This window comes from Ischnura elegans, chromosome 4 (assembly GCF_921293095.1).
Source record: "Ischnura elegans chromosome 4, ioIscEleg1.1, whole genome shotgun sequence".
NCBI lineage: Eukaryota > Metazoa > Arthropoda > Insecta > Odonata > Coenagrionidae > Ischnura > Ischnura elegans.
This window is the reverse complement of record NC_060249.1, coordinates 83,956,278-83,982,794: the sequence shown is the minus strand read 5'-3', so window position 1 is coordinate 83,982,794 and position 26,517 is coordinate 83,956,278. Positions and strand designations below refer to the sequence as shown.

General features: G+C 35.4%; 1 protein-coding gene across 12 annotated transcripts in view; it reads right to left on the bottom strand.

The window, feature by feature from the left end:
* Positions 1–26,517, bottom strand: part of LOC124157741 (spectrin beta chain, non-erythrocytic 2) — a 218,640-nt gene that overhangs the window by 35,707 nt on the left and 156,416 nt on the right. For all 12 annotated transcript variants that reach the window (XM_046532735.1, XM_046532724.1, XM_046532725.1 and 9 more), the window contains 25 exons: positions 22,290–22,524; positions 21,564–21,737; positions 20,914–21,114; positions 20,674–20,826; positions 19,981–20,274; positions 19,438–19,624; positions 18,799–18,986; positions 17,729–18,033; positions 17,086–17,314; positions 15,717–15,957; positions 15,146–15,264; positions 13,374–13,697; positions 12,553–12,819; positions 11,492–11,776; positions 10,042–10,167; positions 8,860–8,990; positions 8,435–8,621; positions 7,877–8,077; positions 7,155–7,385; positions 5,804–6,080; positions 4,844–5,049; positions 3,543–3,725; positions 3,222–3,412; positions 1,949–2,117; positions 1,516–1,635 (listed from right to left, as the gene is read on the bottom strand). In XM_046532735.1, the coding sequence (XP_046388691.1) occupies positions 1,516–1,635; positions 1,949–2,117; positions 3,222–3,412; positions 3,543–3,725; positions 4,844–5,049; positions 5,804–6,080; positions 7,155–7,385; positions 7,877–8,077; positions 8,435–8,621; positions 8,860–8,990; positions 10,042–10,167; positions 11,492–11,776; positions 12,553–12,819; positions 13,374–13,697; positions 15,146–15,264; positions 15,717–15,957; positions 17,086–17,314; positions 17,729–18,033; positions 18,799–18,986; positions 19,438–19,624; positions 19,981–20,274; positions 20,674–20,826; positions 20,914–21,114; positions 21,564–21,737; positions 22,290–22,524 (5,224 nt within the window). The remainder of the gene's footprint in view (positions 1–1,515; positions 1,636–1,948; positions 2,118–3,221; positions 3,413–3,542; positions 3,726–4,843; positions 5,050–5,803; positions 6,081–7,154; positions 7,386–7,876; positions 8,078–8,434; positions 8,622–8,859; positions 8,991–10,041; positions 10,168–11,491; positions 11,777–12,552; positions 12,820–13,373; positions 13,698–15,145; positions 15,265–15,716; positions 15,958–17,085; positions 17,315–17,728; positions 18,034–18,798; positions 18,987–19,437; positions 19,625–19,980; positions 20,275–20,673; positions 20,827–20,913; positions 21,115–21,563; positions 21,738–22,289; positions 22,525–26,517) is intronic.

Below are 26,517 nucleotides of genomic sequence, written 5' to 3'. Positions count from 1 at the left end.
ATAAATATATGGTTCCTTCTCAAAAAATATAAACTAAGAATTGAATTCTTCGTCTTTTGGCAGCGTTTACAACTTTTAAACGAAATTCTACCATAAATATTAACTTATATCTCGATTTCAGTATAAAGTCAACATGGAAATTGTTAATGCATTAAATTCATTAATGCTGACGGAAAAGCTTCATTCAAAATTTCAAAATTCTCAGAATAAATCGAGGAATTCAATGGAAGTCTGCAATTTCCGTTAAAGCAACAATCATCCATATAGCTATTTCACATAAACAAAGCATGAGTTGACAGCAAACCAATGCCTCTGGTAGGGTTATAAACAGCGAAAGGAGGGAGACCAACTACCCTCAGCGTCCAAGATAATGCGAAATGCCCACTAGGAAGGATCAGAAAAGGTTGGTGTTGAGAGTGTTAGATTTTCTGCAAAACATTTCTTAACAGATGTCCAACATAAATGCTCCATACAGAGGGGACCAAAGAGTCTCATGGAGCACAGTCCTGCATTCATGTTAAGGAGAGAGCTCCAACATTTTGAAAGAGTTAAGGAAGTTAAAAATGAGCCTCGAGAATATTCATGAGTATTTTTTTTAGATAAAACCACTTATTACATCTGCAGAACATGAAAACCTCTAAATAGCTGCTGTAAAGTCAATACCTATGCAGATGGCTGAAAAGGCATCAACCAAACTTAGTTCTCTTATGGAGGAAGACCTAAGCAGAAAAATAGGTATTTGAAAAGATCTGTTTTTGATCCCCAAGAAGTTCCATCTACAGACATGAACCCTGACTTAAAAAGAAAAAAATCATGGCCTGGAATCAATGGAGTCAGACAAGTTGATGTTGGGGTTGGGAGAACTACAGAAATTACTACAAAACCAAAATTCCCGGGGTTCAGTGGATGTAATTAAAGCAATCCAGGAGCTCAAATGTCTGAGATATCGTTTACATCTAAGTGCCTGTAAGCAATTTGGATCCCTTCTGCAAACATGGACTGAGAAAGATTTCTTTTCTGCTATAGCACTATGTTAACAGATAAGAGAACTAATGTAAAAGATGACAACTTGATCACAATAGCAATATTTCATTTGAAATTACAAAAATTCAAAAGTAATTTCTCTATCTGTAAGCTATATATATGTATACGCGAAGGAAAAATATGTAAAATAGGTGAATTCAGTCAATATTCCATGTATGTTATTGCTTAAATTATTCCCGGTCAATAATATCATAAATTTAGGGCAATGGATGGGCCACTGGAAGGATGGCTCTTAATCGACATCAATTATTTTTCCGTTAAAATAACACCGATTTCAGGGCAAAATAACATCGCTTTTGTAGAAAAATAACACCACTTTTGGCTATAAAATAACCCCACCTTTTGCATGTCCCTACCCATGAATGATCCTCAGCCAGTCCTTCAACTCAATAACATGGGGTTTCACTTTCCCATGAGATGTCTGAAATAAGATTATTGACCATCTGACACATTGAGTTTTGAATACATTACCTGAGTATCCAAGTTGAGTTCATACGTCTCTCTTCTTCTATCCCAGGTGTCATTTAACAGCTGCTTCCTTTGAGAGAGGATGTTTATCTTTTCTTGAATTTCTCCAGACATGAAATGCCCCTGTTAAATGAAAACAACAAAATACACAAATACATTAATTTTTTCTTAGGATATGCAGCAAATATTTGTAACCGTGAAACAGCTAGTTGTACAAAAATCTGAGATAATGGATGAACAAGACAAGATAATTTAACTCCACTCCAAATTCCATGCTAGTACTCAGTCCTCAACATTCATCACATTTAGTGAAGCATGCGAGAACCAACACCAGTATGTCAAACATAAAGCCAACAATACTTAAAAATAAATTATGCAAAAAATTAAAAGCTGTTAAGGAATCATATAAAAATAACCAAAAACTTAAAGCACCAACCTGCTGAATCAAAGCATTTCCAGTAGCATAGAACTTATCGAAGGCATCCGTGCGTGTTTCAATTTCTGAATGGTACTCATTATGGCGATTCACAAGAGCTTCAGCTCCTGGAACATCCCTGGCCAAGTCAGGAGCAGTCACTTTGGCCAACATATCATTGATCCAAGCCCTTTTGAAAAATAAATTTAAAAATAAGTATGCTTACCAAGAAATGGAATTTTTATGGATACTATAACTACCCAACTGATAAACAGAATACATCAGGTACATTCAGCCAAATTGAGCTATTATTTCTATTCACTAAGCAAGTGATCCATGGCATGTCATGGCACTAAATTGGTAGAGATCTAATCCACTAATTAGAGGCTGATGTAAAATCCTGATCACCCCTGATTTCCAATATCAAAAATGGAGAGAAATAAGAGAGAGTCCTGTTTAACATCTTTGTATGGTGCTCCCTGCACATAAAGAGGAATTAAAACTACTAAATTCTTTAAACACAGTTTTTTTATACGCCAGTTACTAATGTTTGGAAGGAAATTTCTTAGCTTTTCTACAAAAACACACACTTTATTGCTGACTAGTTTCGGTTACACTGTACCATTTTCAAGACTAGTGACTAGTCTTGAAAATGGTACAGTGTAACCGAAACTAGTCGGCAATAAAGTGTGTGTGTTATGTAGAAAAGCTAAGAAATTTCCTTCCAAACATTAAATATGGAATTCTACAAAGTAAAGGCCTCAACAATTCAGTGCATCACGCCAGTTACTATTGGAGTAACAGAAATGAAGAGTTTCAGGTTGTCTCCTCATTATCTTCTCAATCGCAAAATAAAGAATGTGGAGATTACACGGCAATATAACGGAGATGTTCCGACTCGCAACGGCGCACCGCGCGCCCTCTGCGGACGTCTATGGAACTCCCTGGAAAACAACAGCGAAGCGATGCGCGCAAGTTCCCGAGGGAGTTGCTCGTGAAGGAGTTGTGCAGGCAGTCAGTCTGGCCCAGTCATCAAAGTCGCTTGTTACGCCCGTCGGTGCTACATCGAAACGCTGGTCTTTTTTGTACAGTTTAACCGACCAAATAAAATATAGTAAATCGTGCCTGTGTGTTACTATCACCTCCGCGAGAGTACGAAAGTACTTATCCTACAAAGAATTTTTTTTTTTGCGTTTACAAAAGATAAGTCAGCATAAGTACGCACTTTGGAATGAATAAGGGATTAAATATAGCAAAAGGATGAGAAATATCAGAATTCATGATCTCAACTTACATTAACTCTCTGTATTCCTGGAAGTATGCTTGCAATCTTTCCCTTTGCCCTAGTTTGTCTTTTCTCTCAGTAGCATGAGCTTCCAGTTCATTCCACGATTCAGTGGCTTCTTCCTTTTTAGATTCTATATGGTCGCGAGCATCAGGATATAGAGATCCGATACGGTGAGCTTCCTCCACCAATGTAAGAACCTAAAATAATAAAAAATAAATTGATTAAAATGATTTAAAGAGTATTACATTCTAGAGTGGCATGCAAGCACTAATGAAAGCTTAAAAGAGGCATCAGAAAAATACAAGACTGAACTCCAAAAAACTTTACCTTTTCTCGAACTGCTTCAAGATCACTTTCAAACGCTTGATGCTTCCTACTAAGGGCCTGAATGGTTTCCATATCCTGTCCATAGTCTTCCGCTAATAGTTCAGTTTCTTTTTCTTGAATCCAACCAATGGTTTCATCAACTGTTCTATCAAAAAGATGAACTTGTTTTGCTCCTGCCAATGCCTGTTGGAGATGATTATGCCATTAATTACCCCAATACTTAATGTGCAAAAGAGTCAGAAAAAAATAACTCTGGAAGCATAAAATAGTGGATTACCTAGTACAATTCCAGCCATAAAACCAAACAAAGCACACTTGTAAATACATTACCATTTTGGGAAACAAACACAACAAAAAACAAACTACTAATAGCAACTTATGGGAAAGCATTTTGAGACAAATTAATAAAATCATACAGGCATGCTTTTTTTAAATCAGTCACAAGACATGTTCCTTATAACTAATAGCTCTACAAATATTTGGTAATAAATGAAACCAACTTAACAATTATGCTAAATGAACTCCATATATTTTAACTCAGTAATCCAAAATTATTTCATAATAAAACAATGACGTGCCTTTAATTTTCCTTGGTGTATGATTTAGATGAAAAATTTTACACAGTAAATAATAAAAGAAAATTAAGGTGACTTCAAACTGTGCTTGAAACAGGGTCCCAGTGAGAAATGGGTGGTGGAATCCACGTGGAACCCATGTGGAATCCACGTTGAGTGGTGGATATTTGGTGGTGGTGGATATTGAGTGGTTGGACCCACGTGGAATCCACGTTGATTTCAAGTGGATTTGTGGTGATTATCATAAAATGTTAAACAGAATTTCTAATTTGTGGAACTTAACTCTCTGGTGACATTGCGTCATTTATCATCCTGAAACCACGCTAGTTATGTGAAAATGTATCGCACATTCTATTTTTATATAATTCGTGGAAAGGCAGCCATGAGAGCACATGAAAAATTGTAGACACATATATAGAAGGTTTAGATATAGAGTGGTTGAGGTTTTAATGGTTTTAGGACAGCACCCACTGCTGTTTTAATTTTTCCACCAAATTTCCACGTGGGTTCCACGTTGATTCCACGACCAAAAACACGTGGTATCCACGTTAATTCTCCACGTGGGTTCCACGTGGATTCCACCACCCATTTCTCACTGGGGTAGGGTTAAATTAAACAAGATATTAAATAAAAATTACCAAATACAGCCCCACTAAATGGCAATCGCCCAACCTAAAGATTTTCAATAGTGGATAAGAAGACCTTGACAAGAAGAATGACACCTACCTCACTACGAGCATGTGCAAGCTCTTTCAAGTCTTCCCAAACTTGTCGTGTTTCCTCCATTTTTGCTTGAATAAGAGTTGATTCTGGATGACCTTCTTGACACAAATTAGCACCGGCCTCAAGCACAGCATTAATCTTAGCCTCTCCCCCAATGCCACCACTAGAAGCAACAGTGCCAGGTTGCATGTTTCTCTCACCCATTGGGGCTAGAAAAGTAGATTGAATGTAGGAAAATAATATGATTAGTTTATTTCTTTACCAAAAGAATGTAAAGCTTTTCCTTAAATTAAAGCTAACAGTTTGGTAAAACCAACTCTACCAATAGACAGTGGGATTTCATGCCATTAGAATGGACAATATGTACTGACTTTAAGTATTCTAGACATGGAAGTTTTTTATAACCCATGCAAATAAAATGATGCTTCTTTTTATACTAAAATATCAACAGCTGACAACAAATAGAGCAAAAATGAGCAACTAGTTTTCACGCCACGTCAAGTTGAGAGTCTAGCCCTGAAATTTACAAAACTCACTATTAACTTCCCTCAGTTCTCCAGAGAGGCCACATCTGCCAAAAATATTTTGACTTTTACTACATTCAAAGTTTCTAGTGCCTGCACATTTAAAGACAGTTATCCCATTGGACTTTCCATCAACGACCATGAATGCTATGTGGTGACCAGCTTATAGTATGGACTTTTTTTTTAATTCTCACTGAAAATGATCGTGAACATTATAAAATTATATATTATTATCTTATGGCAATACAAGGAGCACTGGGAATAAAGCATCACTTCCACATTAAAAACCTTAAAACAATCTAGTGATTTTCACAGTCTATGGCAACTCATTAGAGGAGAAGTCATCCCAATTACTAAAATTATACACCTCAATTAATCTCTATAACATTGGGTATTCTATTCATTGCATGCGTATTATGAAATTATAAATTCAACCAACCAGATGGGCTTGTTCCATTTGATGTTAGACTTGAGGGACTGCTGGCAAGAATACCAAGGGTGCAAGCAAACGCTTCAAATTCTGCAGTTAAAATTTCCACATGTTCAACGTCTTGGCCATAATCCTCGGAAGCAGCAATCGATGTTTGATCACTGACCCATTCAATAGCATCATCAGCTTCTCTTATGAAACGGAAAAGACGTAAGCTGTCTTCAAGTCTCCTTCGCCTAGCTTCACTCAGCCTTTTCAGTTCCATGAATGCATTTTCCACTTCATCCTAATCAAGGAAGAAAGTATTCTTAGTTAACTCATGCATTTTAGAAAAACAAAATTTCAAAAATTATCAGATGGTTTACTATAGGCAAAAATGAGTTAAAAATTAAATCTGAAAATTTTAACACTTATCTGTTCATTTTATCTCTGCGGGTCAACTTTCGTTAGATCCCGGACACTCTCGGAGGGCCTCGCTGAAGGGGGAGGGGCCCCGCTGAAGGGGAAGGGGTAGTACCGAGAGAGAGAGAGCAGGAGCGACCTTAACGTTGCCAAATGTACATAGCCGCCCTTGTGTCTCACCGAAAAGGTGTGACTCACACGTGGCCACAGATATTTTGGGCCCGGCGGCGAAACAATGCATACAATGTATTGAGGATAATCCCATCTCAGAAGCCAGGATATTGTCCGCTAAATGCGAGACCGCTGGTGAAAGGCATACATAGGCGTAACATTCTTATAAACGGGGAGTGCAAGGGAAAAGGATTTGGCAACACAGCTAGCAGATTCACGAAGTTGACACGACGGAGGTCTGAGAGCGACTGACGTTCCGAAGTGCTAGACCACGCCTACTGTCTGCTGATTGGCAGAGGGAAAGTCACGTGTAGATAAACTTTCCCTCCTCTCACCCCAACTCGGTTGAGCCACACCAGCTCACCCGCAAAGATAAAGTGAACAGACCTTAGCAATAGGTGAACTAAATTCTTCAATTCTTGGCCTTGTATTGAAACAGGTTAAGAGCTCTTAAAGTGCTGAAAATGCAGTCCTGATCCTGTCAACACTTCTTGGCATGAACTTAAATATGACCAAGGTTTCTCACAAAGAAGTAACCGAGGAGAAAATTGCTTCAAGAAACAAATCAAGAAGAGCCACTAGTCCTTAGTAATAGGTAAAACTATCCTCACACAATGCCCGAGTATAAGACTAAACTGCACTGCATGATAATATCATAAAATCTAAGATCATTTCAAATAACTATCCAGGAGAATGTAAGCCTAAAGGAATTCTACCTCCATTATTTGATTTTAAAAATTCCAACACGAATTGAGGGTATTATATATAAATCAAAATAAACAAATACCTGTTTCTTGGATATATTCTCAGCATCAAAATGCCCCCTTTGAACCAAATTATTAGCAGTTTCAGCCAGCTTTCCAAGGGATACTTGGAAAGTTCCAAGCTCTCGATCGGCAGCATCCAACCTTTTAATGAGAGCTGCTGCAGAATCTTCATCCTGACCCACATCTGACGACATTAGAAGAGGTTGTCTCTCCAATATCCAAGCTTCTGCTTCATTTGCTTCAGCATAGTACTGAAAAATATATCGAAAACAATTACATATGATATTATGCTAAGCTGAAGATTCATCATCACAATTCACACCAGACCAATTAATAAAAATCTGCCTAAGATGTAAGGACTAATACATATCTTGGTTAAAATTTCATCAGTAAAGATAAAAATAATTATGAGTATCCAAGCAATTAGATGGTCACTGAAAAATTTCATCTCAATAACATAAATCATGTAATAAATTACCATAATCACAAACATAGCCAATCCAAAATTATTAACTTCTTATACATTTATCTGATATGGCATAGGAAGAATTAACATTTTTGAGATGATGGAACCCAGCTAACTTAAGGAATTAAATTATATGCATCAGACTGATGGCCACTAGTCATTTTATTAAATGTTTCTTAGGGTCATCACCCATTAAAAAAGTAACCTGCTGCTGACATTTGAGAAAAAACTGAAATAAAAACTTATTGAAATAATCCACAACTCAAGCATACTTACCATTTGCGACTCAATGGCATCCTGCAATCGAAGCCGCCTGACACTAGCCAGATCTCGTAGGTGGCCCACCCTCTCCTGAAGAGCCTTTGCAGCTGAATCTATGCGACTGCCAGCAAAGTGGCCTTCTCGCACCATCTGCTGACCTCTCATTATGATCGCAGATATAACAGGTTCCCTGGACATGATTTCAGTTTCCAGTACCTGGAGCAAGACATGAGTTTCCAGAGATTAAAACTTTGCACAGAAATAAGCAATATGCTTAAAGATCAAAATTGCTTAATTATTTTGCACATTTTATACTACATAAAATTTATCACTTTGTTTGAATTTCTCATAATTTTTCCTGAAATACTACTTTTTTTCTAAAATGATAGAAATATGTACAGTTGACTCTCATGCATGGATTTTGCATTCCCTTGAAACTCCAAACAATTGACAATTTTTATTTAGATTTCACATTTTTTCACTTAAATCTACACAATGCTAAAAACTGTTTCAGTAAATAATTAAAATTTTGAATTTGTAATGCAAATTATGTTATTTGATAAATATCCTTACCTGATGCTTTTTCTGTAATGTTTGCACAGCCATGAGGCTATTTCCTAGGTCAGTAGATGCTGCACGAGCTTCCTTTTCTTCCAGCCATCTTGTCTCATCATCAACATCCCTTAGGTATTGCTGCAGTTGCAAAGCCTCTTCTAAATTGGACCTTCGAATTTGCATCGGTTCCCTTAAAGCTTCATATCTGAAAGAGAATATATGCTTTTAATACATATTTTGGCAAAATGAACCTAAAAAATAATCACACACAATACAGCCCACATCAAAGTACTAAAATAGAAGGCTTCAAACATGCACACAATTTATACCCATAATAATATTATTTAAGGTAGATGTTTAACAGCAAAACATTTTAAACATTATGGGTAAGAGTAATATGATCAAATGTAAAAAAATAGATAGGTACAAAATATACACCTTACCTTTTAGTAAGGGCATCAACCCTTTCTTTCAATTCATCTGCCATAAAGTGCTGAGCCCGTTTGAATGCTGCAACACTTTCCCGAGCTTGACTCAAAGCATCATCTTTGGCCATCGCATCAGCTTCTAATGCCTGAATGATTAAGTCAGAATTAAAATCAGTACACTATTTTCAAAAAAATAATCATAAACAGACTAAGGTCATGGCTTTTGCAGATGTGAAGAAATGGGCACCATTTATGTAACCAACGTTTCTACATCAGAAACATCCTATGAGGGAGAGTCTCCATAGATAGCCACATAGCCTGTACACAGTGAAACCTCTGTTTAAAAATTATCCAGAAGCAGCGGCAAAATATGAAAATAGGAGGAAAGTATAAGATTAAATGAATAAATATTATGTATTGAGAAATTGCAAGGGACTCATCAAATCAGAGAAATGTCAAATAGAAGAGTGGTTACACTGTGTATGCTCACAGGCATGTAGCTACCAGGGTAAAATACGTCAGATTTATTTGCTCATCCAAGCCAAAGTAGAAATTAAACCAAGTGGAAAGATGCGATTGTATTATTTTTCCTGTGTGGATGTGATGGAAATATTAAATACATATCTTCAAGGTATTACAATATTTGACATTGCTTATAATTTATGTACGTATTTTCTAAGCAAACATTTATCAGGATGGAATTAATCAACTACAAAAGGGTTAAAACAAGTGGGGCTAGAAGCAGTATCTACCACAAAGCTGTTTCCTAGCCCCAACTTAGGCTTTGACTGAATAGGAACATATATGTTCACTTCCTCTTTCAAGATAATGGAGGATAATAGGATTGTTTAACCCTAAAGTTGTTTACATATAACTAAAATTCTACTTCACAGGCATTCAGTCCAGACTATAAATCCCAATCCTTTCTTAATCATCTAAGATTGACTTAGGGTGTGCAGCAGCATATAGTGAACAGATTTTTTTTGGCATTATAGTGATAAATAATACCATATGACCTCATATGGTAACTTATCTATTTCCCATTAAAACTATGAATAGCTAATTTAAGCAGAAATTGAGGCTACACCATTGCCCTGCACCTTACAAAACTTGAGCTACCATTGATATCACATCAATTTTTCATACAGTGGTCACCACTTATAATTAAATACGTAGATGATGGAAAAACTTATTTACCTTATGCTTTCTTAGTAGGTTTCTTACACTAGCTGGATCCTTTCCATGGTCTTCTGATGCAAGCTGGTGTTCTGCCTCTTCCATCCATCTGTCCAAATCATCCAAGGTGCGTCCAAACAATAAGGCCTGTAGAGTAAGAATAATACCTTAGCAAGAACTCAATTGCCATGACAAAATATTGGTCAAAATTAAATACATACATCATTAATATTAATATAATGCCCAGCTAGATGTTTAATTTCACTTAATATATAACAAATATTTAATGACTAAATTATCCACAAAAATATATTAATTGGAAACAACAAAGGAGAGAGATTTTCTAGATTCCAGAGTAATATGATGTGTGATAAATTACTCAACTGAAATTTAATTATTTTAATAAATGAAATATTTCCATTCCAAATTCACTAATTATTTGTTCTAAGAATTCATAGCCTAAAATAAACCTTACACCACATAAAATGCCTTTTTGAATTACAGTGGAACCTCAATCTATCATTTTTCAAGTGGTTGGGCAAAAAAAGATGAATGCGGGAAAATGATCAATGCATGAATGTTAAACTAGGTTGCCTAATTGAGCAAAATGGTCAAGATGTGAATTTATTTATCCACATAGAATCATTTTATGGATTACATTCCAAAACCTAATTTAAGCAACAATGAAGCAAAATACTTTGCAGAAAAGTATGCTTGTATCTAAATAGACAAGAAGAATTGAGTTCGACGAGTGCCTATGACTGATGCAACCCCTTTACAGACCTGAATAAGGGTTGCATAGTCCATAGGATAGATGTTAACACGTCATCCATTCTTTGAATTTCATTTCATTACTTCCACAAGAAAAGATTCAATTGGGTAGAGAATCAAAAAATGGGCCTTGGTTAGACATTGTGCAGTACAACAGTCTACTGATTCTTCAAAATTGTAAAAGTATATTCTGAACACACACAATTGATTTAACACAAGAGCCCAAGAATATGAATACTGATTGTGTCCAATCCTGAACAGTAGTTATAAAAATTTTTGCAGAACAACTTTTAGACAAGCTAAAAATTATACATAGTGACCGCGTTAATAAATACAAAAAGGATATAACTATTCTCATCAATAATAAGAATATAAGCACTACAAGTACACTATTTTCAGTATGTTCTTAAGTACTACATGAAAAAAGAGCATGATTGCAAATCTCAGAGATAAGTTCTGCAGTACTTCTAGCACAACACTTGGAAGTTATTTTTGAAGGTATAGTTTCACGTAAAAATACCTCTTAATACATAGTTCATGAAATTGTTCAACACTGCCTGCAGTTAGCAGCTTAACATTTTTTGGACAAAATATTTAGCCAGAAAGTAATAGCTAATATAACAGCTACTTGATATGTGAAAGGGATGACATCAGAAAAACACAAGCACCATGCCATCAAGAAAGTAAATGTCATGCTTACCTGGTAGGCATCTTGGAGGCGATCTCTTTTCAATGCTAAAGCTTCCTGCAGAGTCCGCCAGTCACTCTCCAGCTCAGCCACTCGTGACTGTATTTCCATACTGGCAAAATGACCAGCACCCACTAAACTTTCTCCTTCAGCCATCACTGCTGAGACCCGACTACTGTTAGCCACAATCTCAGCTTCAAAAGCAGCATGCCTTTGAGTTTTTGACTGAAGATTTGATGGATCCCTGTAAGACTCATCTCGAGCACCTTGTAATTTCTGATGAATCCAACTTTCCACCTGAAAGAAGATTAATTTTCTAATGAATGAGGTAGCACTTCTTCATTAAGCATGCCATATTCATAGACATAAATACAAATTGTTATTGCTTTCACTTTAGTAAGAGTAAAAAAAAGCATTACTTTTCCAAATGATCACCAAAATGGAAGCTAGAGAAGTTAAAAATTTTCAAAATTTCATGTAGGTAGCTTGACTCAACCAGTATTGTCACTATGTAGCTTCATTAGAAGAGCTACATGAAATGCTCAACCATAAATACACAGGTTTAATGAAGGTGAAAGGATAATGAAGACAGGTGATGGGAGGTAAAGTACAGGTAAACAGGACAAGGCCATCATAAAGAAAAAACCCTCTATAGCAATTTTGTAATAAACTTTCACGGATTCAAGGCCATCCTCCTTTTTCTGCACATGTGGTTAACCAAGAAGAGATGGATGCCCAGGAGTCCATGAACTTTTAAAAAATTATCATGAAGATTATTTTATACATGATTTTCTTTTCCTATCCCATCGTTTTTGCTTAACTTTATCTCTATTCTTCCATCCCCACTAACCCTATGTGGTGGTGCATTTCCTGCGTCTGTACTAGATTATGTCACACAAAACAAAACTGGTCAAGTAAAGTTCCCTGTGAGAAATTTGCAAATGTTTCTCATTTCAAAATGAATACATTTGAAAATTCCATGAATTCATTCCGTAAACTTTTAATAATTTTAAAAATACATAAAACTCGAAAAATGGTTATTAGTGGCTGGAAGTTAAAATTTAAATATTCACCTCAAAGAAATTTTGGAGGAATTTCTGCAGGTCGTAGGAATCCCTCAGCCTTCTCCTTCGAGCCACAGCACTTTCCATCAGCCGATCCCTACGTGCACAAACAGACGACAAGCGCTCTCCAATCGCTGATGCATGCAAATGAGTAGGATCTGACAGAGCCTCCCGAGCTGACTTTTCCAACTCTTCCACTCTCGATGCCTGGGCGGTGACAGTCTTCTCAAATGCTTCATGGCGGCGCACTAGGGCTTCAACACTTGACAGCGAGTCCTAAAAATAGGAGTGTAAATTTTTAGCTTCAGTTAATGACTGTGATGGCGGGGATTCGGAGTCCCTATTTAGGTATTTAACTATCAGTGTTTTTCCAAAAATCACATAAGCTTACAAAAATTGAGATGAGAAAATAATTAGTTGACACTTGATTGGCAGGAATAAATAAAATAAATACAACAGACGTGGTAGCAGGATGACTGAGGGTATAATTGGTGCATCATTCAAGGGAAGTAAATAAACTTTTTATGATGAAGCCATAATTTTATGTAATGTTCACAGATTAACAATAAATGGCCTTTTTATGTTAATTTTTCATACTTGTACTGAATATTGGAAAACAGAAATGAAATGGGGCTGCTCCTATTTTAATAAATATTGAAGTCAAGAAGATTAAGCAAATAAACTGTTTATCAAAATTAATAAATTCTGATATAATTAAGGACATTTATATTATTATTGAAGCTTTGATTGAAACAGATTTTCAATTGAAAATCATTGGAAAGATTGTCTAAAAGTCAAAACAGCCTATTTCTACAACATAGGTGACCTACCCCAAGGTCATCATTTGCTAAAAATGCCTCTTTGGATGCCAGCCATTCATCTGCTTGCTGGGCCTGCTCCAAAAAGACCTGGAGTTGATGGGCATGGGCCAAAATCTGCCGCCTCTCCTCCCATGCTGCAATAAGTTTCCGCCTGAGATCACTCAGCAACGCAATGCTGGGTTCAATATCCTTCCCATCCAACTCCTTGACACCCTCCACCTCCTCAGGTCTTTGCTCGTCTTCATCCATGCCTTGCTGTTTGGATGGCGCAACCAGAGCAAGCCCATTCTTTTTCAGTGCCCTGAAAACTTCTTGTCGTCCATCTATTTCAGCCTACAGTAATCAAACAGAAAGGGGTACATTAAAAAAATGCAATTAATAATTCCAGTTTATATAAATAAATGTCTAAATAAGAACAATGTTTAATTTAGGATTTGTTTTAAATGTGCAAATTTATAAAGCCAATTAGTATTGCTAAAATTAATCGGCAATATGTCATTATGGAGTATAATAACACAGAAAATTAGCAGCCAGGATGTGATAAGATTTAAAATATATCTTAACCCTTAACCAGTGACGTGCAATTCTTGTAAGACTACCAGTGACGTGCGGTCTGGGAGACCTCAATAAATAAAAAATTCATAAAATATTGCTATACCATTTTTATTGTTTTGTTTAATTTTTCTTTGAATGCTTAACTATTTTAAAACTTATATTAAAATTTTTACAATGCCAATACGAACCAATTTGTCATAAAAAATTGTGATTTGAAGCAGGATCAAAAAACTGATGCCAAAAACACTTGAGTTATAATTATTATATTTATGTATCAATATTTCGCCAGATTCAAAAAAGGTCTAAAATGTTAAAGTTGGAAGGCTAAGTAGTAAGTAGCCATGAAATTTATCCCACTTATTCCTTTTCTTGATGCATTCTAAGTAAGTGACGTGCGTTCTCACAGACCAATAATCGAGTTCAATTGCAAATTTACAGAAATTCATAAAAGGAACGTAAAATTTTAAGAGTGGGATGTCCTTGTTATGCAAAAATATGAAACTAACGAGAAATATGTATAGATATTTTGAAATCTTAATTTTGAAAATATTCATAATTTTAGAAACGCAGCGGTCTCTCAGACCGCACGTCACCGGTTAAGGGTTAAAAGCATCACTTAAGTATAAAAATTGAAACCAGGTACTATTATATTGCAAATATTAAATGGAAATTTTTCAAAATCATAGTCAAAATAATGGACTAGATCATTTGGCTGTTAAAAATTCAGCAAATCGGTGAAGACCTTAGATGGCGGTAGGTTAAAGTGGGGTGAGGTATCAGAGGAACCCCAAACGAAGCAAATATGGCAACTTTTGTTTACACCTGGTCAACATCAATGAGGTTTCATTGATTAATTGAGGATTCGAAAAGACTTTGTGAATATTTTGTTGATACATACATTAAATTGCAGAGGACATAAACTTTGCATACTTCTGCTACCTTTACATGACTGCTTTTACGCTCCGATAAACATCTACATCAGATGCCGGCTTGTGACAAGGGAATTCTATTCACTTTTTTGATTGAAGATTGCTTAACATCAACAATTTATAACTTACTCAGTGCAAAATATTATACCAAAGCACTGTGATATCTAGAAATTTTCAAACTTTGATATTTCACTTTAAAGAATAAAGTATGTATTGCACTACAGCTAAAATAATCCAAAACTTTGAAAGACAACGTAAAATGTGATTTGTATAAATATAAATTCATATTCAAGTGACCTTAAGCTCATTGTGCAGCTCAAGCATGGCATCAGCTTCAACCACAGAGGTAGGTAAGGGAGCAGCACTAAGAGATGAACTTGAGACTGCAACAGACTTTGCTTCAGTGGGCGCACCACCTTCAATAGAAATAAAAAAATGAAATTAAAACCTTTCTAAAGCATTTCAATTTATAATTAATAAATACTGATATTTCTTCATCATTATAATGATAAAGGTATAGCTGTAGCAGCAGGTACACAAGAGAAAAAGAGAAAGAGCACACAAATGACCCAAACAGCAACCACAGACTTACATCTGTAGCATTAAGCTTGATTGAATAATGGTACTTTTACAAATATCTTTTTATCAATTATTTGGAAGCTTTATTTTTAATGAAAATTCGAAATATAAATAAGATCTACTTAAATTAAGGCAAAAATACACCATTCTTAAATGATTCAGTTTTCTTTAATGTACACCAATTCTCAGAAGAGAATATCTGAAGACAGATGTTCTGATACTGCACATTTTAAATATGAGAGATATTTGCTTTAAACAAAATAATTTAATGACATTTTAAGGAACCTACCAATAGGAGATGAGATGCCACTCATTCTTGAAATTACATCAGCAACCCAAGATTCCATTTTACGTAGCTCACTATGAAATTCGTGTAATTTGTGAGCTTGAGTGAGACGTTTCCGCCGTGACTCTTGCAGTGACAATAAACGTCTCCATGACTCCTGTAATTGTGCCATTTTTTCCCTCATGGGCCCGACAAGGGATGTTGGATGACTTTGGCATAGGCGCCTTGATTCAGTCTCATGTTCCTATAAGGAAAAGATTGTTTATTGAAACTTCATATCTTTTTAAATCTCATAATTCAATTACACCACAATATATACTTCATTGAAAAAGAAGAAAGATTAATAATCCAAACTTTTCCCAATTACCAAATTATATTAAAGAATTAGTAAGAACTTCAAAATTAAGCACTAGGCATTTTCTCATTGACACAAAAATTATAGGGTTAACTGGATACCCTAATGCCAATTAAATAATATTTTTAAAATATTCTAATTTGCTTCAGGATACACTACTAAATTTCATTTCAGCCTATAAGCAGCTCCAACCAAATTTCTTTAATTAAAGGGTAATTTGTGCAAGTGGGTATGAGAACAGAAGAGGGATGGTAAAACAATAAAAAGCTCCATATATGCACACATAAATGATAAATCTGATATCTTATCTTAATATCACACTTCTTCAGAGCCCATTAATTCCTAAACCACCAACTTCACAATGCCATAGGCTTTCATAGGAGCTATAATTTATTATTACGAGCGTGATGCGCCCACTCCCAGCGGGCTTCCCCCGCTCTTTTTAATGCAGGTCCACAGAGGGATAGGCACATTTCTAATTTTAAAATGTAGAAAAAAAAAGGCAGGGTCTTACGTACAAATTTAATTGGAATGTTCATGTACAAATTGAGGTCAGAGGACCTCTTTAAACATAACATTGGAAGTAATTACACTATCCTCTGTTAAACGCACATGATGACTCATACTTACGTATCAACAGGAGACTTGAATGTGGAATCAGCCGCATTTATGATTATGATTTTGATAAAAGTTATTTAAAGAATGCGAGATATTGTTGCAAATGAACAAATGTTACAGTTTGTGCGCCGTTAACGTCAGGAATATTTACCGGTGTTTGTTTTTTGTTTTTTTTTTTAATTATTTAACAACCAATTTTAGGAAACAATAGCAATATTTAGGAAGTAAGGTATGCCGTCGGATGTTCTCTGATAAATTCTGTGCATTTTGTTACCTCATTTGTAGAGTTTGGTTGCGTATAAGTTGAGAAAAAGGTATCTATACAGTAGAAATAATATAGAAGATAGGCTGGCTCCACAATTAAATTTGGAAATATTCAACCAATTTCAATATGCATACCTTGACTTTGTCTTCCAAAGCTATGACTTGACACACATGTCCTTCATGACGGCGTTCAAGTGCTTCTACTTCTGCCAAGTCATTTCCAGTATCACTACTGCCAATCATCACACATGTTTCTCCAATTCGAGCTCTAGTTTCATCGACATCTCTCACAAATCCATGTACTTCCAAAGCAGCCCGTAATCTAAGACGATAGTCTGCCAATGCTCCCTGCAGATCTCTCCACCTAAAATTAAAATAAATAAAAACACATGAAAAGGTGCACATTTATTACTTAATAATTGACATATTTACTAACCAACAAGTTCAACAACTAGAAAATTTGCAATTTTAAAGAAGACATAAAGGTTTCACGTAACCAAAGAATAAATTACTGAGAATACAATAGCAATTCATTAAGAGAGAGGATCACATATGGTTCAAAACAATATCAAATGTGTAAACAAAATTAAATCAAAAATATTAAGATCAGGTAACTTTAAATTCATGTTATCAGAAAATCAGAATGTTTCAATGCAGTATGATTCCAAACAACTTTACTTAACAATATTGTCATTTTCTTGAAGAAGTCAATCGCCCCAAACACCCAGTTTAATTACTAAGGCGAAATGAATAGAAACAGACAGAAGTCAATACACACTTGGCATTGAGCTCCTCCCTCCTTTGGTGCACAGCCTGGGTGTTGCTTCTGCCCTGTCGGATCAGGCGATCAGCCAGAGCATCCAAGGATCGCATGCGAGGTTCATCCACTAGCACTCGGCTGTCACTTCGGTCCATTGAAGAAGAGGAGGTATGAGAGGGAGGACCCGATGTGGGAGAGGATGGCGATGAAGACGCAACCACAGTCTCCACCACGGGAATCGCAGTCGCATCTTCCAACTTACGCACCAAGGCTTGGCAGTGCTCGTAATCACGACCCAAATCTCCTGCTTGGACCAGCATTTCCTGGAGGAATGAAGAAAAAATAATACATACAGAAATTTCTTACGTAAATATTTGGTAAATTAAAAAAATTAACAACTTAGATATCTATAGCACACTCCACTGCACATAACATTTTCTCAGTACGATTAATTGCAAGCATTTCAGAATCAACTGTGATTGCATTGGGCACGTACAGCAATCAAGTATTTGCATGAGCACAAGGTATTTCGATAAAATTTACTGCAGTGGGTAGTGTGTGGTTTTAAAAGATCTCAATGAAAATATCCAAATCATTATTTGCCTAGTTAATTCTCATTTTCAGTTTTAATTGACATTGACTTTGTATAGTTATCATTGATTCCTGAATGACCAGCCATTGGTTCTAAGCATTGTGATAAATTTAACTAAATCACAACCTTTTCTCGATCAAACTCCTCAGCAATTATTCTTGTTTGAACTTATAATTTTTCTAATTCCTAGGTTTTAAGTTGCAAATTCTATTTATATGCAAAATGTTCTTTTTTTGCATTTTGCTTGCTGCGGTGCTTCCATAGCCTCTATTTATTCTGTTGACTCCTATTCAAACTCAAACGACATGGTCAGCAAAGGATCAAATTTATGATTGGTCAAAATTATAACAATTAAAGCATGTTCAAGATTTAAAATACAGAATATGAAATGCTTAAAACTAAAAGATAATAAACAATTTCAAAATGATCTCTGATTTGTCATTATCAAGCCAAGATTAAATGTATAAAACTGATATTTCAACTAGAAGAAATTTACCTTGTCTCTTATCCACGCCTCAACTTGTTCAACTTGGTTATTGAACTCAAGGATATCTTGAGCTTCCTCCAGCCCTCTTCCACAGTTGTCCGAGTCCTGTTGAAGTCGCCGCCATAATCCTAAGAGGTTCTCAAGTTGTGCTCTTATTTCCCGAGAAGCTCTATGTTTACCCTCAATCAATTTCTCTCCTGGAATCAAAATATTATTTAATCAGCTCTATGATCCAATGAATAACCATTTGGTCACCATGAAGTTCAGTCATTCCCTTCCAACAACTAAGACCAATATTATTCAATTCTAAGACCAATAACAAGAATATTCTTCACAGGGTGCATCTAATTATGAACCCTAAATAAATAAAAGGCCTAAAAGAACAACTTGAATTAAATTCAAAGAAAGTAATTTATTTTTTTTGGATGTATTCCACTGAACACAGTATTTTGCCATAAATATTTAATAGATATAGGAATCATTAATTCATTTCAGGTACATAGAATGCAATAATGACCAAAAAACTTGATCAAAATTATTATTAATCTGGTCACATGTTCCAATTTACTATGGAAGATTGGCAATCAACCCAGTAATAATTTTCCATGCCTACCCTCTGATTTGAAGTAAAATGACAACACTACAAACCTTTTTTCCTGATTTCCTCAATACCCTTAGCATTAGCCACAAGCTCTGCTTGGAATGCTTGATGCTTTTGTAATTTCTTCACTTTTTCTTCCAAACTATCCTCAGACTCGCTACCAGGTTTTCCGTCACCAAGTCTACCAACAGATGCAGCCAATTTTTTGGCTTTCTCACCAATCCATGATTCCGCCTATAAAAGTTTTCCAAAATTTATAAAAGACTATTTCATCTTAGTTTACCACAAGTCATGGCATTTTGCAATGAAGCACAAGTAAATTGTTGGGCCGCACGAATTTATCATTAAAATCTAATTCATATCCTCATGAAGAGTGATCATATTAAAAGAATAGTTCTTTTGGGTGCTACTATACCAACATTTATATTTATCTGTACATGCAAATTCCTGATAAATACGAATTTTCACAGAGGAAAATCCTGAACACCAACTATTTCAATCAATTACTTTGTTCAAAAAGTCGTGAAGAAAGTTAATTAATTTTAAGTGAAAACTAATTTTTACCCTAAATATTCAAAACTCATACATACCTCACCAACATCTCGTACAAACTGTGTGTATAACAATGCCTCCTCAAGAGCTCTCCCTCGAGCAAACCAAAGTTCCCTCACTTTGTCACGCCTCTTCAAAGCCGACTCCAGGCGCTCAGCAATCCTATCCTTGTCAAAGTGCCCTTGCTTCAACAACTTCTCCCCATGCTTGCTTAGGTCATTTTCTCGTTCCTCACCTTTTGTCCTTAAAAGCTTGCCAAAAGCCTCATGCCTGCGCAACTGAGCACTAACCTCCTCCACAGTAGTTCCCAGATCAACACTGGTTAACGCAACCTGGAAAGTGGAATTAAAAATAATTACCCAAGGACAACAACTAGTAGAGGTATTTCCAAGAAAACCACAGGAAGAACTAATGAGATTGATATGAAAAATAAATAGGAAAAGATACAATTATGAAAAAAAATTCTTTAAAAGGAAAATTTAAATTGAAATTTATTGAGATAGAAATTGAGCAGTTAAGAAGCAAAGATGGAGGTGAATATTGAATGATGTTTTTTGATGCATAACCACTCCCAGAAATACACAAGAAGCTAACAGGCATCTACCACACTGAGCAAGTAAAATGAGGATGATCAAGTAGTAGTTATGGCATGCTTTCAACTCATCCTTAAAATAAAATTACAGGATCAAAACACTAAGAGTGAAGACAACAGTGATTAGAATGATACACACCTCTTGAGTGCTACTAATAGCATCCATCTGTTTTGCATCCCTCAAGAAGAAGTGGAGGTCGATTAGCTGGTCCAAATAAACTTTCTTGTGCTGCCATGCAGCATGAAGCTGCTGTCTCTCATTCAAAAGAGCAGTAAACCTTTCTTCAATCTCCTGATTCACAAAACAGATAATTATTTATCATTACTTGATGGTAAAAAATAGCAATAAAATTATTTATACAGTCAAACAAAACTTCACCTTTGACGCATAATGCTTGCCATTGACCATAGCTTCTCCTGATGCAACGGCAGAATGAAACAATTCCTCTCGTGCTTCTATTTCAGCTTTTAAAGCTTCATGTTCCACCTTCAGGGCTTGAGCACTAGCTGCATCTCGCACTCTCTCTTCGGTAAGCATGGACGAGCGAAGACCAGAAGCCCAGTTACTTAAGTCTCTCACCTAAAGCACATTAATGAGGCACAAAAAAATTATGTTAGCTGCATCAATTCAAAGGCAAACCAAGTGATTTAAAAAAATAATCTTTAGAATGAATTTTTATGGAGAATACTTCATGATATTGCAAAGGAAGGAGTATGCAGAAATTACACATCATAGCATTAATTTTCACAATACTCTTTTACTCTCATTTTAATGTATACAGGAATAATCTTATTTTAATCTTGAATTAGAGGGTAATATGGTAATACTTGGCATATATTTTCTTCAAAATAAAACAAATTAATAATCAAAATATGACTGAGGCGGCCGCGGCCAATAGAAACCCTCTTCCTTGGATGAAAATTACACCACTAAAATTATGTGCATAAATGAAGTCCTAACAGGAATTCTATCATTAACTAAGAATATAAACAAAAGGTACAAAGTATTTATTGCTCATTGGCACTTACTTGGGTCAAAAATTTCTGCAAGTCACAACTAGCTTGCAGATCCTCTCTTCTCTTTAATGAATGCTCCTGTAAATCATCCCATGCAGCCACCACAACTGCCTGTCTTTCAGCTATTTGGACAGCATTGTCTCCAGGATATTGAGCCTGCAGCCTCGCTGAATCTTCAACAAGAATCTACACAAAGAAAGCTCAATTTAAAACTTGACCAACGGCGGAAAGGAGGGATAAACTTTCCATGGATCAGAACAAAGGTAACTCCAATAAATGTTAGCAATCAAAAGACATGGTTACCATATTAATAATGAAAAACACTTTGTTTCTTCCACAAGTTTATAAAAATTTTCTATTTTATTACCAGTTTCGGCTGTTACACCATTATCAGAAACCGGTAATAAAATAGAAATTTTTTTTATAAACTTGTGGAAGAAACAAAGTGTTTTTCATTATTAATATAGAGACCTTCCACCACGTATGAGCTTCAAGTTTCGATTTAATTTGACATGGTTACCACTTTAGTGAAAATGAAATTATTTTTACATCAGAAAGTTAACGATTTTAGATTGAGTAAAAATTCATCCTATCTTAACACAAATTTACCATGCAAAAAATGAGATAATATTAATTCTAAAATAAAATAATGATCAGTCAAATTTCATGAATACTCAAACAAAACAGTTAAATCATAAAATTGGTCTTGGTAGGTGTAATTTCTATTTCAGCACTAACCTGCAGCTGGGCTTCTAATGCCACAAGGTCATTTTCAAAGCCTTCATGACGACGAATCAGAGCAAGGACAGAATGAAGGTCCCTTCCCAAGCTGTCTTCTGGAAGAGCAGCTGACTTTTCCTGTATTCGGGATAAAGCTTCAGCGGCATCCCTGTGGAACCTATGGATCTCTCCCGCAGCATGAAGTCTCCTTTCTCGGTTTTCTATCAAGTTTTGGAGGTGCTTCCAGCGTTCCCTGAAGAAAGATGCACAAAATGTTAATCTCTTTCTATATAATGAATTCGATCTCAATTTCAGCTTCTCCACTAACAAGAGGGTTCCCATCCAAAATTATAAGGCCAAAAACTACATATATGTACTAGCTTTTAATTACATAACTAGTACATTGGCTTTTAATTACATACTTAACTTTTATGATGACTACTACAGTGAAGGGATAAGGGCAGACAAAGTTAATATCTTCTCTCAGAGTGAGGGTCTGGTCCCTAAGTTGAATTTCAACATCACATCCTGATTCCACTCACTGGACTTATGAGGCAGAGAAATTTTGGGAGTTACTGTTAATTTTTCTCAAATCTGAAGCAACATTTCCTATCCTCTGTATTATGTCTCTATTATCTATTTAATGAATTTTCTCTTCCAAACTGCAGTGAAATCTATAAATACCTCTAAAAAAACATTTAGAATAACCCTTTCAAAAAAGCATCAGGTTCTTTTTTATCACCTGACACCTTTATTTTCTATTTTTAACTATCTTTTTACACTGAGTATGTAGTAAATAAAGCAACTAATGAAAATATAGAATTTTATAATCATAAAAAATATTTGGTTCGAGTGCTCAGAGTCTTTCCTTTTTCACAAATTTCATATATGCTTCACGATAGATGCAACGATTGTGGTGGCCCCTGAAGCTCAAGACCATCGGTGATTGCCGACCAGACGACCTGGCCCGACCGCCCCTGCATGTTCGTATTTTTACTTCAACAAACGGCAAGATATCCATCTCCAGCTCCACCTTTCCTAATTTTATTTATTTTCGGCAACTTCCTGGCATCAACTATAAGATTCACTTAGGCCTGCAGATATGCCTCGTTGCAGGCCCATGAGTTAAGGGTCCCTCACAGAAAAATGGGTTGCGGACATGGAAATTTGGATGCCAATTACTTGGCTCCAAGGCCACGAGAGCACAGGAAATTTTGCTATTGATCACTGTCATGGTGCGCTACCATCCTACCAAATTCAAACAAAATAAGGAGGGGGACACTTCATGAATGTTCCTTGTACGCACAAATTTAGCAACACTGGTCCATGTCCCAGTGAAAACAAATAATCTCTCCATGGTGTAATTTTGAGCTATTATGCACTTAGTAACCCTGAAAAGCATCGACACATTTTATGGATGTAAAACTCAACAAGCACTGTTTCTAGATGAATAAATACATGATAGCAGAGCCTATGTTAGATTTAGTGAAAATGTAAAAATTCATTCAATCGATGTTTTTTGCTTATTATCAAAACATAATCAGTGGATACCAGGTCAAAGTAAAATGTGTATTGAATTACATAAAAAAATGTTTAAATGGTTCCAGTGTGAGATTAAAATCAAAGAAAAATTTTAAAAGGCTGATAACTAAACACATATCATGTATGTGTTTAATGTAAATCTGCACCAAATAAATAACATTACTGCATTGTCTGGAAACCAATAGTGAATCATATTTCCAAGAACTTTGAAAACACAGAAACCACAAACACTTACAGATTAATTCTACTGTCAGTAATATCAGAAAAACTATGTCATTAAAAATTGAATGGGATTAAAAATTATCTAATCCCCAGAAATGATGACATAACAGTAGGCTTTTTGGCAGGTTATCATCAATTTTGTATGAGAAATCTTTCTTTCATTAGCCAAAATGAATTACTGAGCTATTCTAAATTGAGCAGTTTTTTTTAATATATTACTACCATAAGAGTGGGAACACAAGAACAAGACTAGATGAGAAGTAAAGGGTTGATTCACCAGGTAAAGCTATAACATTCAACTACCTGATAATCACCTACAATTAACATATAGACATGGAAGCAAGAAAAACATTAACAAAACATTTAATGTTGAATACGAGAGTAGGAGAGCCTCTAGCACTGGTGCTTAACCCCGGCATAAGGTCATAAGCAGTAAGCCATCAGCTCATTTTAAGAATATACAGAGCATGCAACACACAAGTGCATAAGGTACTTACAATGAACATGATTATGAGAGATGAGAAGGAAAATAATGAGAATGAGGAGAAATATTTTCATGGCCAAATTTAAATGTACTTTAGCACTGCATTGACAAGTGCAAAAATATTACTTAAGGCATGAAGAAACTAAAAAAAGGAAAAGCGTATATTTACAGTTTCCTCTTAAAATTGAATTTCCATTTCTTTTTCCTCCTGTCTACTCCTCTGAATTATACAATAGAATTAACTTATTCCTCTCTTTAATAAACAAAATAATCATTTTTTAGCTACCAAAAATTGATGTACCTATTAAAGAAATATATTGCTGCTTACCCATGCCATTTCTCTAGTTTTTCTCGAGTAAAATTTAGATTAAATGAGGTTTCACTTAACCACCTGAAACACTTATTAAATTACATGAAAGGCTATCAGGGAGCTATCCAACCAGTCTCAACATCTGACGCAGCATAAATATGTGATTGCACTTAAAGTCGAGTCAAGCCTTAGAAGTTATTCCTTTAATCACAGGAATATATCACAGTGCTAAAGTGAATACAAGCACTGATTATTATTTGAATTACGTATTTTGAGAGATGATAAATGCAAAAACATTATTTCAAAGAAGATAAGTAGAAATTAGAAGTTTAGAAGTTTAAATTATTAACACACAATCTTATGGACTTTATCTCTTGATATTGATGAATTAATAGATAGTTTCATCCAAAAGAGATGGTTCACCACATGCTGCAGGCAAGGTCTACTCTTAGCTAGTAGATTGGCGAGAAACTTCCACACAATTGTTGCTTAGGAGCTTCATACCACATCATCACTACCAAGTCAAAGTCATTCAAGGAAATGTTAAGTACAATAAAAAAATTATAATTTTTATGAGTAATAGAGAATTATAGGCCAAATTTTGGAAATATGTTTGCATGAAAGAAGATATCAAAACACTCCATGCTCTTCTCATGAGTTTCAAGCAGTGGCAAAATGTGTTGTTCTCTATGATTTTATGATAAGTAAAGTAATTCGTAAACATTAAGAAGAGTAGATAGAAGGTGAGAGACAATTTTTGAGGAAAGGTAACATGATTGTTGCTCAACTTTTTGTAAAAGAAACACAATGTAAAAAGGGATACATTTTTTTTAGCAAGGCAAGTCATCTTTGAAGCCAGCCATACACCCTTAAATCAGCAACAGACGATACACCAGCACTTTGATGCTCGCATTAGAACAAAATTTAACATAAAAAAGTGACATTCCCTTATCCTTATTGAACATTTTTTATATTACCAAACATGGCTTATTTCTAGACTGATTTTTCAACTGTTCGGAATCATTTTATCAGCCTCAAGGGAAGTGATTATGATACATACAGGGGCGGATCCAGGATTTTTTCTGAGAGGGGGGGCACAAGGGTCTGACACGGCAAATGCGATCTTCTCATACTTGAGATTAAAAACAAGATTCAACAATTACTTTAAGAAATATTCTCTTTATTTTAACATGAAATTAAATGATTGGGACTCTGTAATACACGAAACACAACAAAGGTTATGATAACCATATAAAAAATGTTGTCTATTTTTTAAGTCTGGATGGGACACGTGCCCCAATGCACCTTCCCTAAATCCGACTATGGTTACATATTTCATACATAATCAATGTAACATCTGAATATGTAAAATATGAAGAGCTATAATAAAGGTTAAAATCCATAGTTTCTAGCAAGATAAAGTAGAATTTGTCCGTATTAGAATATTGGGATGACATTTTCCACAAAAATAACTATTTATTCAACCTACGTTTCAATGTTACTACACTATTAACAGGGTACAAATGGTGTTACAACCGAGTTAAACCTTACAACCCACCCTTCCCCAACACAAACACCCTCAGAAGAACTCTTCATCAAGCAACCCACACCCTCTGATCCACATGGCTGCCTGCCTACCCAGAATACAACTCTCCCTCTGCAACCATTCAACGATGGCCTTCAGAGGA